This window comes from Rattus norvegicus, chromosome 1, assembly GCF_021556685.1.
Source record: "Rattus norvegicus strain SHRSP/BbbUtx chromosome 1, alternate assembly SHRSP_T2T, whole genome shotgun sequence".
NCBI lineage: Eukaryota > Metazoa > Chordata > Mammalia > Rodentia > Muridae > Rattus > Rattus norvegicus.
In genome coordinates, this window is record NC_141534.1 from 168,196,041 (window position 1) to 168,211,827 (window position 15,787).

At 38.3% G+C, this 15,787-nt stretch overlaps 1 protein-coding gene across 9 annotated transcripts in view; it reads left to right on the forward strand.

Moving 5' to 3' along the window:
• Positions 1-15,787, forward strand: part of Fchsd2 (FCH and double SH3 domains 2) — a 320,482-nt gene that overhangs the window by 256,993 nt on the left and 47,702 nt on the right. For 7 of the 9 annotated variants that reach the window (XM_087558787.1, XM_087558816.1, XM_087558798.1 and 4 more), the window contains 2 exon segments: positions 2,839-2,961; positions 10,350-10,445. In XM_087558787.1, the coding sequence (XP_087414913.1) occupies positions 2,839-2,961; positions 10,350-10,445 (219 nt within the window). 9 annotated transcript variants of the gene reach the window in all.

The window sequence follows — 15,787 nt, forward strand, 5'->3', positions numbered from 1 at the left end:
CCCGCCCCCACTTCTCTGAGGGTGCTTCCTCACACCCCCACCCACCCATTCCCCTCACCCCCCACCTCCCTGCCCTGATATTCCTCTACACTGGGGCATCGGGCCATTGATGCCCAACAAGGCCCTACATATGCAGCTGGAGCCATAAGTTCATCCCTGTGTTCTCTTGGGATGGTGATTTAGCCCCTGGGAGCTCTGGGGGGGGGGGGTCTGGTTGGTTGATATTGTGCTCTTTTTATGGCTTGCAAACCCCTTCAGCAACTTCAGTCCCTTCTCTAACTCCTCCATTGGGGACCCTGTACTGAGAACATTTCTAAGTCAAACATTTTATATCAGAAGATATATGTCTCTTTTTAAAACAAGTTCATGAAAATCATGATTTAAGTTAGAAATTTTTATTCCATCTCAACACAGCACAGTGTATGAAAATGTTCATAACTATGTGAAGATTATATTTAAGGCATTTGCACAGTCTGGGTTTATAGTGCTCAATAGTGCCATCTAGTGATGAAAGAAGATTCAGCACTATTACTGTGCTTCAGGGACAAGTTGTGTTTTGTTTCATGTCAATTTTATATTAAAAGCTTGATGTAGAAGCCAGTCACAAAATACAAAAAATAATTATTGTAAAATTTATATAGATGATTCTTACAAACAACACTAACATACAAGGAATAAAAGAAAAGAGAACGATGTTAGATGGCATCATAATTTAGCCCTGATTGTCCTGGAACTCACCCTATCGAACTCAGAAATCACTCCTCTCCACCTGGGATTAAAGTGCTGGAATTAAAGATGCATCCTACTGACACCTGGTTTAAAACGCATTTTTCAAAGATACTTGAGAAAGTAAAAAAAAAAAAAAGCAGCTCATAAAATGAGGAAGTATTTCCAAATTACATATCTTGCAAAACTCTAGTATATACAATATATAAAGAATTATATATTATATTGCCACTTGAAATCAGAAAAGACCCCAACTAAGAGCTATGAAACAGGCTGGAGATATGGTCCAGATGGTGGACTATTGGGCCATTATGCAAAAATCTCTGGGTTCAATTACTGTATAAACCAGGTGTGGCAGCACATACCTGGGACCTCAGGTGGAAACAGAGGGTCAAAAGCTAAGGGTGGGCCAGTGAGATGGCTCAGTGGGTAGAGGCATTTGTGTGCAGGGCTGGCAACCTGAGTTTGATCCCCAGGTTCTGCAACATAGCAAGAAAAAAATCAGAATTCTACTCTGATTGCCATATATGCACCATGACACATGTGTATCTTCTATAAATAAATTTTTTCTTTGAAAGTTGAAAGTACTTTTAGTTGTATAACAAGTTCAAGTGGTGCTACAGGAGACCCTGTCTCAAAAAAAAGTCAAAGATTTGAGTTAGATAATTCTCTAAAGAAAATATAATGATATAGAGCAAAACATGTAAGGATGCTCAGCATTATTGGTAACTACAGAAATGAACCCTCAAGTCACACTGAGATATTATCTCATCATTAGAACAGCTCTCATGTTTGAAAACACAGGTCAAAGGGGCTGGAAAGATGACTCAGAGGTGAAGAGATGGCTCACAAACATCTATAACTCCAGTCTAAGGAGATCTAATGTGCTCTTCTGACTGCCATGAACACTGTACACATGTATTTACAGACATACATTCAGGCAAACACTCATACACATAAAATAATAAAATATCAACAGTGCCAGGAAAAAGCACAAAGAATAACACACACACACACACACACACACACACACACACACACACACACACAAGTGGTGACAAGGACACAGAGAATCTTTAGGAATTGATTGTTGATAAATTGCAGCACTACAGAAGACAAAAGTTGCCATATGACCAAAGGCAGTCCTGTGTGTCTCCCCAGGGAACTAGAAGCAGGTGCGAAAGCTGAAATAAAGTTAGGAGTGAAACTCCAAAACAAAAACATTTTATTTGGAAGTAATAAGAATAATATTGCAATCCAGAACACATGCACACATGGTGAAATGACCCCTAGAATGACTAGGGGACAAAGGAAAGGTTGGCAGCATTGCTGGGACAAAGAAATGTACTCAAGCCATTATGAAAGAAAGCTCACTGGCACTTTGTGTGTTTGAGAGAACTGGTGAGCTCTCATTGGAGAACAGCAACAGTCACTATGCAGAACTAGCCCCGTGACAGTTTTGATAACTGATGAGAAGAAAAAAATATAGATTTCTAAAAGATCATGCTGCTGTTTTGATAGGTTAGAATGACAGGAAAGTTCTTGGAATGGTTATTGAGTCCTGAGTGTTTAACCTTTGACCTCTCTGTTTAAGTTGTGTGTGGCAGGGATGTTTTCCATGTAGATAAACACATGGGCATAAATGTTCATGACATTTTATGTTTCTCTCAGATTGCTCTGTAACAAATATATACTAAAGCCTAATTCTACCACTAATAGAGGAAATTTGTGTTTACTGTATATGTGTTCCAGGCTCTGTACCTGGATTCTTTCTTTCTAAGAGTCCCTGTAAAATTCCTACACCTAATTGTCATGAAGCGTCTACAGAAGCAGAGAAGCAAAGATCTAAACCCAGATTTTTTTTTCCAAAATACTCTGGTTTTTTCCCTAAGCTTTAGCAATATTAGATTTTTCCCTTTGTTGGTTGCTATTCATTAGAAATTCAACACTCCCCTATAACTGCTCACTGTTCACATACTCTTGTATAATACTCTCTGCCTCTTGTCATTTATTAATAGATTGTGAAATTGCACATTTCTAAATTTTTAAAGACAAAGGAATTGTGTGCCAAAGCTCTGTCATAATTCTTGTCTTCTGTAATCTTCCTTTTAGGCTCTTGATGGAAATGTATATGACCATCTCAAGGATTACTTAATAGCCTTCAGCCGGACCGAGCTAGAAGCTTGCCAGGCTATGCAGAATACATTCCAGTTTTTACTAGAAAACTCCAGCAAGGTAATGTGTCTTCAGTGCAATGGGTAGAATTGCCATTTTATAATCTGAAGTTATTTCGAATATTCAAAATGAAGATACTAATGATGTAGAAACAAGTTTTTTTTTCTTTTTTCTTTTTTTATTAACTTGAGTGTTTCTTATTTACATTTCGAGTGTTATTCCCTTTCCCGGTTTCCAGGCAAACATCCCCCTAATCCCTCCCCCTCCCCTTCTTTATGGGTGTTCCCCTCCCCACCCTCCCCCCATTACTGCCCTCCCCCCAACAATCACGTTCACTGGGGGTTCAGTCTTAGCAGGACCAAGGGCTTCCCCTTCCACTGGTGATCTTACTAGAATATTCATTGCTACCTATGAGGTCAGAGTCCAGGGTCAGTCCATGTATAGTCTTTAGGTAGTGGCTTAGTCCCTGGAAGCTCTGGTTGCTTGGCATTGTTGTACATATGGGGTCTCGAGCCCCTTCAAGCTCTTCCAGTAGAAACAAGTTTTAAAGGACATTCTGAAAAAATTCTCCTTAACAAAGTGGGAGAATGTTCTGATCACTTCCTGGACGGATTGAATGAAGGGATGTGATACGCAGGCTAGCTGAGACATCAGCCTGTTGCCATACACATTTCCTTTGAGAAGAATCAGTGAAGAATGGTCTGCTCACAGGAACTTGAAATCCATTCAACTCATTCATCTGAGAGAAAAACAAGGTCATCTATCAATGCAGACAGGAAGAAAAGTGTACACAAGGAATGCAGCATGTGATAATTGATTTAGAAATAAATTCTATAATGCCTTGGAGTGTAAACTTAAACTTACTTTCTATATGCTATCATTCTTTGGTTATGAATGATATTTTCATTTAAAATATTGACCTACTAACTTTGCCTACATGCCACACTGCATTTACAAAGAAAATTAATGATTATTTGTCCTCAGAATCAGATAAATTATGTTTATTTTTAAAGGTGGTGAATCTTTGCTTTCGGAGACAAATTATGCCTGTAAATGTTATACTTTCTTTCTAGAAAATGCATTATGAATATACCCTGACTCTATGCATTTAAAAATGTATACATTCTATCTAAATCTACTACTTCTAAGACCAACTTCATCCTTCCTTCCTGCCTTCCTTTCTTCCTTCCTCCCTTCCTCCCTTCTTTCCTTTCTTTCTTTCACCAAGGAGAGTGAAAACTGAGTAATGTCTTTAGAAACTGTTAGAAATCGGGGTGTCCATCTTCACAAGTCAGGAATGAGAAAGGCACACAGATTCTTTATCCTAAACATCTCCCAGTGCAACATCCTTGTTGCAGTGCACCTGAGCTAACTCCTGATTCTGTGTGGATCAGTCAGGTGGGTCTGGAAAGGAGCTCAGCAGTTCAGAGTACATGTTGCTCTTTCAAGGGGTCCAGGTTCAGATCCAGCATCCCTGGTGTGGATTGCTCATAACCAACTCTACCTCCTGGTCCATGGGATCTGACACGCACGCTCTTCTGACCCCCATGGGCACCAGGCACACACATGGTGCACATAACACACACATACATGCACAACACTCATCCATGTAAAATCAATCAGTCTTCTCTAAACATTTAAAGAAGGGAAAGCAAGTTCCAATACTCTACCCAATTCCAATAAAAGATGCGAAACATTGATGCATAAAGGAGGATTGGATGAATGGATGAATGTTTTTGAAAGAAAAAGAAGTAAAATTTTAATTTTGGAGTTGTGGTAATAAGTATACAGGTGTTCATGGTGGACATCTTTTTACTCTATTTATGGATTGATTTATTTCTTCATTCATTCATTTGTTTTTGAGACAGTCTCACAATGTAGTTCTGACTGGCTTAGGACTCAATATACAGACCAGACTGGCCTTGAACTCACCTGTATCTGCCTCCAAAGCACCACAATTAAAGGCATGCTCTACTACACGTAGCCAATTCTTTTCTGTTTTAATGTATATATTTGAAGTCATAAGATAATATTGGAGGAAAGTCTATAAAAGCATATTGGTTTTGTTCCTTCATAATGGTTTTTGACAACTGTAAAAAATTGTTTAGTGGTCAGTTCTGAAATTTTTTCTCAGTTTTTTTATTGTATTTTACTACACTATAGCAGTTTTTGTTTTTCTACGTAATTGTCCACTTACCAGATCTGGTGATACTCATCTTTTAAAAGCTCATCTGTCTCTGAGGACACTTGCCTTGTTGTTTCTGTGTTTGTACTTTATTTTTGGTGACACTTACCAGTCAGTTTTAATAATTTTGCCAGAACTATATTTTGTTTTGTTTTCCACTGCTGTTTCTTCACTTATTACCTTATCTAAAGTATTTCTCTCTATATTCTTTATTTAGCATTCTTGCTAATTAGTTTTTAATTTTATTTAACATTTTTCTCTTTTTTTTTGACATTTTTTATTGGATTATTTTTTATTTACATTTCAAATGTTATCCCCTTTCCTGGTTTCCCCTCCAGAAACCCACTGTCTCCCCTGCCCCCCCAACTCCCACCCACCTCCCCACCCTGACATTCCCCTATGCTGGGGAATCAAGCCTTGACAGGACCAAGGGCCTCTCCTCCCATTGATGTCCAACAAGGCCATCCACTGCTACATATGTGGCTGGAGCCATAGGTCCATCCCTGTGCACTCTTGGGTTGGTGGTTTAGTCCCTGGGGGCTCTGGGAGGTCTGGTTGGTTGACATTGTTGTTCTTCAGTCCTTTTTCTACCCCCTCCATTGGGGACTAATGTTCAATTGTTGGCTGCAAGCATCCACCTCTGTATTTGTCAGGCTCTGGCAGAGCCTCTCAGGAGACAGCTATATTAGGCTCCTGTCAGCGTGCATTTCTTGACATCCGCAATATTGTCTGGGTTTGGTTGCTGTATATGGGATGGATCCCCAGGTGGGACAATTTCTGGATGGCCTTTCCTTCAGTCCCTGCTCCACACTGTCTCCCTATTTCCTCCTGTGAATATTTTTTGTTCCCCCTTCTAAGAAGGACTGAAGCATCCACACTTTGGTCTTCCTTCTTGAGCTTCATGTGGTCTGTGAATTGTATCTTGGGTATTCCTAATCTTTTATTTACACTCCAGATTTTATCCCCCTCCTGGTTCATCCTCTGACTATTCCACGTTCCATACCTCCTCCCCCCACCCCACACTGCCCCTTGTCTCCATGAGGATGTTTCTACCCCACACATATACCTCAGTAGACCTCCCAACTGCCTGGGGCCTCCAGTCTCTTGAGGGTTAGTCAGTCTCTTCTCTGACTGAACCCAGACTCGGGAGTCCTCTGCTATATATGTGTTGGGGGCCTCATATCAGCTGCTGTATGCTGCCTGGTTGGTGGTCCAGTGGACGCTCTTATGTCAAGACTGAAAGTGGTAGGAATAAAAATTCAATAGGAATGATGTAGCTTGGAGATGTGCCCTGTTGTAAGCGAGAAGATCTCACACCCACGAGTTTTGTGCCATGTGTTTTTCTGTTACAAACGGCTTGTTATGCTGTTCGGTTATGGTTCGGTTATGGAGAGATCTTGGGGGTCCAGGAAAATTGAGACTGCTGGTCCTTCTGCAGGGTCCCCCTCCTCCTCAGCTTCTTCCAGCTTTTCCCTAATTCAACCACAGGGGTCTTGCTATTTCTTGAAAAGCTTATTTTTCTTGTTTTCAATCAATTAAATACACACACACGCCCTGCTTCTACGAAGAGCTCTTACTTTTATTTCTACATCTTCTCATTAGTCCGTGAATTTGCATTTAGTGGCAATATGGCAGAATGATGTTTTTCATTTCCAGCTTTACTGGAAACTGTAATCTATTTTTATTCTGCCAGGTTATCTTTTGGCAGAATTCTTTGAAATTTCTTTTTTCAAGAAAATCTCACTATTTTTAGTTTATAAAATATGTAGGCATCCAGGAGGGGGGAGCAACGACTAGACTGTAAAAAAAAATAAAAGTAATAAAAAATTACATAGGTGTGAAAACTGACTAATATTGTGCATGTATTTGATTTTGACTTTTCTGGGTTTTCTTACATTGTGAATCCCATGTTTGTTTGGAAAAGAAGACAGACTGAGCCTGAGATTGTCTGTCTCTGTCTGTCTCTGTCTCTGTCTCTGTCTCTGTCTCTCTCTCTCTCTCTCTCTCTCACACACACACACACACACACACACACACAGTGCTTCTGTTACTGTACTGTGATATTTTATCTCTTTTTCTTATTTTATTGAAAATTAATTAAGAATTTATGAACTTCTTTGGATACAAAGAAATAAGCTTTTATTTTTTGCTTTTACTCACAAGTCTCTCTCCCTAGGGGTGAGGTGTGAATGAGACGCTCTTATGTCAAGACTGAAAGTGGTAGGAATAAAAATTCAATAGGAATGATGTAGCTTGGAGATGTGCCCTGTTGTAAGCGAGAAGATCTCACACCCACGAGTTTTGTGCCATGTGTTTTTCTGTTACAAACGGCTTGTTATGCTGTTCGGTTATGGTTCAGAAAGCAACCTAGAGATTGCTACCTGAATGGAATGTTTGAAAATCTTGACTTTTTTATTCTACACTGTTATTTGTTTGGGTAAAACTCTGTTTTTCTCACATGCTTACAATGTAATACAGTCCCAAAGATGTTGCAGGGTAATTCATGCGGACACTGCATCTATAAATGTGAAAGAGCTCTGCAGCTTTCACCCCCAAACGGAAGCAGCTGCTCCTAGGGGCGTCTGTTACATTTTAATTATTTATGAAGCTTGCCCTTCTCCTTAATATTTTATGAAATGCTTTGTATATGTAACTGAAGCAGATGTTGCCAGAGATATTTTTTCTAGAATGGTAGCTGCAAAAGCAGCTCTGCTGTCCTGTATAGTATGTTTCTATGTGCCTACTTTCTGCCTGCAAAAGATATCTCTACCAAATAGTAGTGTAGCTCACTGAACAGTCTATAACTTGACAATTTTATCCTGTATTTCTTTGGAAACTGTCCATTGATATATGTAATATCTTGAAAACTAACCAGAAAAGTAAATTTAGTAAATTAAAGAACAAAATTACGATCGTTACCGTGGATATGAAAAGCTGGCTGTTAGCATCTTTTATCCTAGGACTCAAGAGACAGACAGAGACAGAGAAAGGCAGAGGCAGGTGCACCCCTATGAGATTGAGGTCAGCCTGGCTTACATAGCTAGTTCCAGAATAGCCAGAGCTACATAACAAGGAGACTCTGTCTCAAAACAAACAAACAAAAAACAAGGGATATGAAAAAAAAAAAAACCTGAGTAAACTAAAAGTGAGTGGGAATTTGTAGAACACCATGCCTTTGTGAAAATCCAAAAGCTAATACTGTGCTCAATAGTGGACTATCATATGTTTACCAAAATCAGGAACCATCCTCATGACTATACCGCAGTGGTGTACTCATGGTCCTAACTTAAACAGTTAGCTTGGAAAGAGAAGAATAAAACGTATCGCTAGTTGGAAATGTCACGATTCTACTGAAACTACTGAAGTAATCCAGATAAAAAAAAGCAATTTGGCAAAGTTACTCTGGAAACAAGATCAAACCACAATAATCAGTTGTGTGTCTATACTCTTATCAATTAATGATTTGAAAATAAAATTAAATCAGTTCCAAGTACAGTAGTATCCAAAGAATAAAGTACCTGAGAATAAATTCAACCATTGAATTACATACTGAAAATTTCAAAATACTGCAAAAGAGGATCTAAATAAATAGAAATAATGAAAATAAATTGGAGGGTTTCATTTGCTGACTTAATAGTATCACCCAAAGTTCTACAGATTTAATATAACCCCTACAAAATTCCAATAGCCATTTCTGTTATAGAAGTGAAAAAGACAAACCTCGAGTTTATATGGAACTGTGAGAAACCCTAAATAGCTGAAGTAATATTGAAAAGGAAAAGCAAAACTTGGAGAACTCATAATTCCAGCGTATGAAGCTTACTATAAAGTCACAGAAATCAAGACAGTATGGTGTGGACATCAGGAGAGGCATAAGTGACCAGTGGAATAAAGTTTGATCTTGTTATAAACCTGTATTTACGTAGGCAACTGATTTCAACAGATGTACCCTTACTATTAAGTAGAAGGGACTTGATCTTCAGAAAAGGCACTGAGGTAAATATATAACTGTATGCAAAAGAGTGGAGTTGCACCTCTGCCCAGTTTTTAATGATCTCTGATGTACAGCAAATAAAGGACAAGTAAAGGGCACGCGGTGGCTAAGTAGAACTTGGATTGTGTTCAGTTAAATACTGCTCACACCTAGCCTTTCTCGAGGTATATATATCATGCAGTAAGCTGGCTTTCAGACTTAAGAGGCCTATGAACCATATACACTTAATGAAAATAAATCTTTTTTTTTTACACAAGAAAATGAGCTAGGAGAAACCAAGAGGGAGTATGTGCTTCCAACTCTGCTCCTCTCTAATCTTGTCCATCTCCTGCCTCACAGCCCCAATAAGGTTTTTTTATGGAGCTATCTTATCATCATCCTAAAATATTGCATATTATTTGTTTGGTGTCCTAATCCAGAATCGTGTCTAAACTAGTATGTTCCAAATTTAGATTCCTGAGAAAATCAGACACATAAGTAAGAACTCAGTTAAACAGAAAGTAAGATGTGTAACATTTTTATTTCTTTTTTCACCATATAATACTGGAAGATTTCTTGTTTGTTTAGAATATAACAGAGGGTATAGAGAGATGGTTCGGTGGTTAGGAACAAGTAGTGATCTTGTAGAGGGCCTAAGTTGGGTTCCCAGCACCCACCTCAGGCTGTCTGTAATACCAATTCTAGGGTGTCTGACACCTTCTGGCCTCCATGGAGACCTGCATTCACAGGTACACAGACATATGCACATACATATAATTACAAATAAAATAAATTGTTTGTTTGTTTGTTTTAAAGAAAGTAAGCCAGATATGGTGATATATAGCTTTAATTCCAGCACTTAGAAGACAGAGGCAGGTGAATCCCTGTGAGTTCAAGGTCTACAGAGTACATTCCAGGCCAGCCAGAGATCCATAGTAAGACTCTGTATCAAAAATAAGTAAATAAAAAAGCTAAATAAATGTTTTAAACATTTTAAAATTTATCATCATTTTGTGTGTGTGTGTGTGTGTGTGTACGTGTGTGTGTACGTGTGTACGTGCATATGATGGGAGACATGCAGTAGCATTCTTGTAGAAATCAGAGGACAGCCTTGCGGTGTTGGTTCTCCCTTACACCTTACCTGGGTCCTGGTGACTGAATCCAGGCTTGTGTGGCAAGTGCTCTTCACCCACTGTGCCATTGGCCAGCCCCTTAACTTTAAACTTTAGAATATAATTACTGGACATTTTGACTTTACTCAAGACTTACAGCTTCCTGTTTTGTCTTTAGGTGGTACGGGACTATAACCTTCAGCTGTTTCTACAAGAGAATGCTGTATTTCACAAGCCTCAGCCCTTCCAGTTCCAGCCTTGTGACAGTGATACTGTAAGGGAATGCTCATCTTCGATTTTACTGGTTGTTTGTGCTTGAAGAAGCAGCAGAAGCTGAGTGTATCTCATTAATTTTATAACAAGTGAAAGCATAGAGAAACCGCACCAGTCCTTTCTTAGTGTGGCTAGCATACCCTGTGTCTTTGTGCTAACAATTCTCTACTATGTAAGTCGGGTTAGAAAAGTTGCCAGAAATCTGAAAACAACCAGAAAAGAAAATGTATTCAGTGGATTTTTTTCAAGTACAAATTATGTTCTCTGGGCATGAAATTCTTTATATTATATCCTTCAAACCAGCCAGTAGCTAAATTTTAATCAGAATAGAATTAAGTAATATGTATGATTAAATGTGTATGAAATGTGTGAATATACACAGATAAAAATGTGTATGAAAATATTTTGGTTGGTTTTATATAAATTATAGGTCTTTGTTAACTTCCTTCATATTTCAAATTGTTAAAACTATCAACATTGAGTCCCAATGAGCAGTTTTAAAATAGCAGTCATATTTTTCTGTTTATTAAAAATGTTTATAATTATTTGACTTTTGAAAAAAACAAAATATTACTTTGATAATAAAAGTACAGAACTTAATAATACAAAAGGATGACATGTATGAACATATCTAGCATATTCTCTTAAAATAGGTAAGCTAAGACAAAAGCAAAGTGTATTTGTAAGTCTTAAAATAAGAGTCAATACCTGAAGAACTTGTATATAGTTCAAGAGTCTAATACATACATAGATGTTTGACTCTTTTTTTTTTTATTGTTTGTTTCTTCTAAAATACGATCTCAGCTTTGTAGCACTGACTATCCTCAAATTCACAGAAATCTTTGCCTCTGCCTTTCACGTGCTGGGATTACAGTGTGAGCCATCATTCCAGTTCCCCATCCCCTGTTACATTCTAAATAGCCTTGTGTTGCAGGTTATATGGAAGAAATTGATGAAATTCTTATTTTTCTTTGTATAATAATCATTTTTTGTTACAGCATTGCCTCTCCTTTTAAATTTTTATTCATTTTTATTTTTTGTCAGTGTTGGAGATAAAGCCTAGGGCTTCACACATGCTAGACAGGTGCTCTGTTGTTAAGCTACCTCCCTAGTTTTTCCTTCCTTTAAAATCACTCAGCTTTGCTTAATGACTCAATGACATTTTCTTAGAGTTTAACTTTTCTGAAGCCTGGAATGCATAAGCAGAAAAGGAGAAGATTCAGGATATGATCTGTGTGGTGGCTTACTCCTATAATTCCATCAGTCAGGAGGCTGAGGCAGGAGAGTTGCCTCAGAGTTTAAGAGTCGAAGGTAACGTGAGCTACAAAATGAGATGTTGCTTATAAAAGAAAAAGAAGACACGTAGCATAAATAAATTTATCAAATTTGACAAACTTAAAACTCTGGCCGATTTGAGATATTTTTTCCTTTGACCATTTACCATCAAAAAGTTAGAATAATAGTGACTCTTACCTCACTTTTCCAAAGCTCAACTATAGACCTCTCTGTTTCTAGGCACTGTGCTAATATTCTTAGCTGTGATGTCTCTGTTTGCCTTAAAATTCTAACTCTGCTGTTTTCTGTCCTTGTGCAATCTTTACTGGGCAGAGTTTAAAAGCTGCCCAACTGGTGGATATTGAACTCTCCCCTGTCAGTGCTCTGAGAATGACGATAGCTGAGGTATATGGGGTATGGGAAAGGGTGGGAGGGTGGAATGTGTGGGCTTGCATGTCACTGAAGGTGGGACCTGATATGATTGATGTTGGAGTCAAAGTCATATTACGTATGGCTACGGGGCCCTTTAATAGCCGGCCATGGCTTTCAGTTTTTACCTTACAAATTAGAAAATTGTTCCTTATTGTTTGTAACCAAGAAAGTGAGGCGCTCATTCTTCATCTTATCTGGAGTACCTTAACTTTCCTCAGTGTGAGGGCATTGAGCTAATCCTGCCTTTCTTTCTTTTTTTTTTTTCTTTTCTTTTTCTTTTTTCTTTTTTCCGGAGCTGGGGACTGAACCCAGGGCCTTGCGCTTGCTAGGCAAGTGCTCTACCGCTGAGCTAAATCCCCAACCCTAATCCTGCCTTTCTTAAAAGAAAACTAGAGCCTAATAAGTAAAAGAAACTTTGCCAGAGTCCTATTGTGAGTGAATGACACATAGCTGTTGTGATAGCAGCTTTTATATTCTTTCTGCTATACATTTTCTTTTCTGAAAAGGAACGTCCAGTGCTTGTGGAACAATTTTTTTTTATAATGAAGAAGAGCAATTTTACAAAGACCATTCTAGATTGCTAACTATAAAATATATGTGTGTGAGCTTTTACCTTCACACATTTCTGTGCACTTTGTGTGTGCCTAGGAAACGCCTGAATCTAGAGTTACAGATGTCTGTGAGTCACTATGTGGGTGCTGGGAACTGAACTCAGGTCCTCTGTAAGAGCAGCCAGTGCTCCTAACCACTGATCTATCTTTTCAGCCTTTGTGTGCAATTTTTTCTATTCAATTTTTTCTATGCCTCAATATTTTTTCCTCTCCATATAGTCTAGGGTTTTTGCAAGGATGGAGCCTTCCTTTTAGAGTGGTAGCACTAAACCTATTGTGGTGCAGAGTCCAAGTCAGAGCTGTTAACTCACTCATCCTGTGAGGTGAACCTCAGCCATGCAGGAAGGACTGATTACCTCTGTTCTCAGTCTGTATTGCATCTAAAAAGCATTCTTGCTCTCATCTCGTTTTGAAGCCTATGTTATTTCAGCAAACACTGAATCCCTACTCTATATGCAGGTCACTCAGCTGTATGCTAAACTACAGACTCTGAACTAGATGAGCTTACTAACATGTTCACAGATAAGAATAAGGTTTTAAGTGTATTTGGTGGCATTCTCTTCTTGGTGTCCAGTAACTGATATAATCAGTAAATCCTGCTATGATAATTTTTGAATAGGTTTATTGAGGCATACTTATGTAATTTACTCAGTCCAGTACACTCAATAATTTCTGTGTATTTACAGAGTTATTTAAGCATCATCATAAGTAAATCATAGAACACTCACATGACCATGAGAAGATCCCCTCATTTTCACTCCCGTCCTCTGCCACAAGCAACTCATACTTTCTGTCTCTGTAATTTGCCTTTTCTAGGCATTTCACTAAATTAGATCATGCAGTATTGTAGTTTGTTGTGTCTTGTTTCTCTCGGTTAGCATGTCTTTCCAATTTATCCATGTTGTTGAATGTACCTGTACTTTTTAAAATTTCTGATTAATATTTCATTGTATGAATATTCTGCATGCTGTTTGTCATTTGGTGGGCATTTAGGTGGCTTTTCACCTTGGCTCTCACCTGGCTTAGAAGACAGCTAAGTCGGTAAAGTGCTCGTCTTATAAACATGACCGTCTGAGTTTAAGCCAGTTCCCATATTTTTAAGAAAATCAGGCTTGGTGGTATGCTTAATAATCCCCAGGAAGAGCAAACCAGTTCATTGTCTGGTACCAAGTGGTGAGTCCTAAAATATACTTAGAAGTAACATACAGACTGAGCAGGTAACAGTTAGGAATATGTCTATACATACATGTGTGCAACAGCAATTACCCGAAGAAGAGAGATGAGCTTGACTGAGAGCAGAGATAGGTATACGGGAAGGTTTGGAGGAAGGAAAGGGAAAGGAGAAATGCTGTAATTATAATTTGAAAGACAATCCCAGTGCTGTGACTGGTGAATCTCTATAACTTGAATGATAGTCCACCTAGCCTGCTTGGTGTGTTCCAGGCTAGTGAAAGACTGTATCTCAAAAAAAGGTGGGCAGCACCTAAGGAGGGATGGTCAAGGTTGTCGCTGGCCCCCACACCCACATGCACATGGACAGGGGAGGGTGATGGGGACATAAGGCTACCAATATGCCTAGGGTTACTGGGTCATTAACAGTTTATGTTTAAATGATTTTTAGAAAAATGCTGAGCTGTTTGCCAAAGTATCTGCACCAATTTTTGTCTCCCCTAGTTTTATATGAAGGCTCTTGCTTCTCCATATCATTACAAATATCTGTGTTGTCTTTCTATTTTTGTTGTTCATTTCACAAAGCTAGAGGTCAAACTAAAGGCTTTATGTGTACTAGGGAAGCATTCTGCTGCTGAGCTATACACTAGCCCATCTCTTTGATTTTAGCCATTCTTGTGGTTATAAAATAGTATTTTATGGCAGTTTTGGTTTCTATTTACTTGATGAGTAGCTGTTGAGTGTTTTCATGAGCTTACCAGACCTTCATATATCTACTTTGATAAAATATATACTTAAAGCTTTTATCCATTATAAATTCTTAATTTGTTCTTTAGATTCTTTTTTTAAGCAAATCTTCTTTTAAATGTTTATTTACTAATATAAAAGTTAAAGGACAGGTTGTGAGTTAATTCTCTCCTCCGTTTATGTGGGTCCCAGGAGTCAAACTCAGGTCATCAGGCTTGATGGCAAGTGCCCTTACCCCTGAACCATCTCACAGGCCCTAGTTATGGATTAATTTCTTTTTCTTTTTTTTTTTTTTTTTTTTTTTTTTTGGAGCTGGGGACCGAACCCAGGGCCTTGCGCTTCCTAGGCAAGCGCTCTGCCACTGAGCTAAATCCCCAACCCCCCTAGTTATGGATTAAATCTTGATGATGAGCTAAAGTTTATCATGTAGGTATCAAGAAACAATATAACTGTAATTGAAAAATAATAAAAATTAATGGATGACATGCTCTGAACATTACTTCATGCTAGACATTTTTCTAGTTGTATATCTTTTTTTTTTTTTTTTTTTTTTGGTTCTTTTTTTTGGAGCTGGGGACCGAACTTGTGCTTCCTAGGCAAGCGCTCTACCACTGAGCTAAATCCCCAACCCCCTAGTTGTATATCTTATTATTAACTTATTTAATCTTTTTTAACAACTCTATTTTAGATGCAATTTTGTATCCTTGCTCTAAAGTTGAGGAAGTTTGTTTAAAGTCAGTCAGCAAGTGCTGGAGCTGACAGAGTTTGAAAGCAAGTGCTCTCTTGAGGCTTAGAGTTGCTCATTCCTCTCCTCCCCCACTCATAGATTTATTTCTACTTGTGTGTGGCTACCCATGAGCATGTGTATCTCCCCAAGGAGACCATAATGTTGGATTCTCTGAATCAGAAGTTATAGCTGCCCTATGTGGGTGCTGGGAAATGAACTCTGGTCTGGAAAAGCAGAGTTTTTTAATGACCTAGCCATTTTTCCATCACTGAAACTTGTTGTTTAACATAATTTATTTCATACTAACAAAACTTCAAGTTATCTTAATATATTACAATGACTTATGTTTTAGAATACTATACAAAAAGAATGTGCGTATGT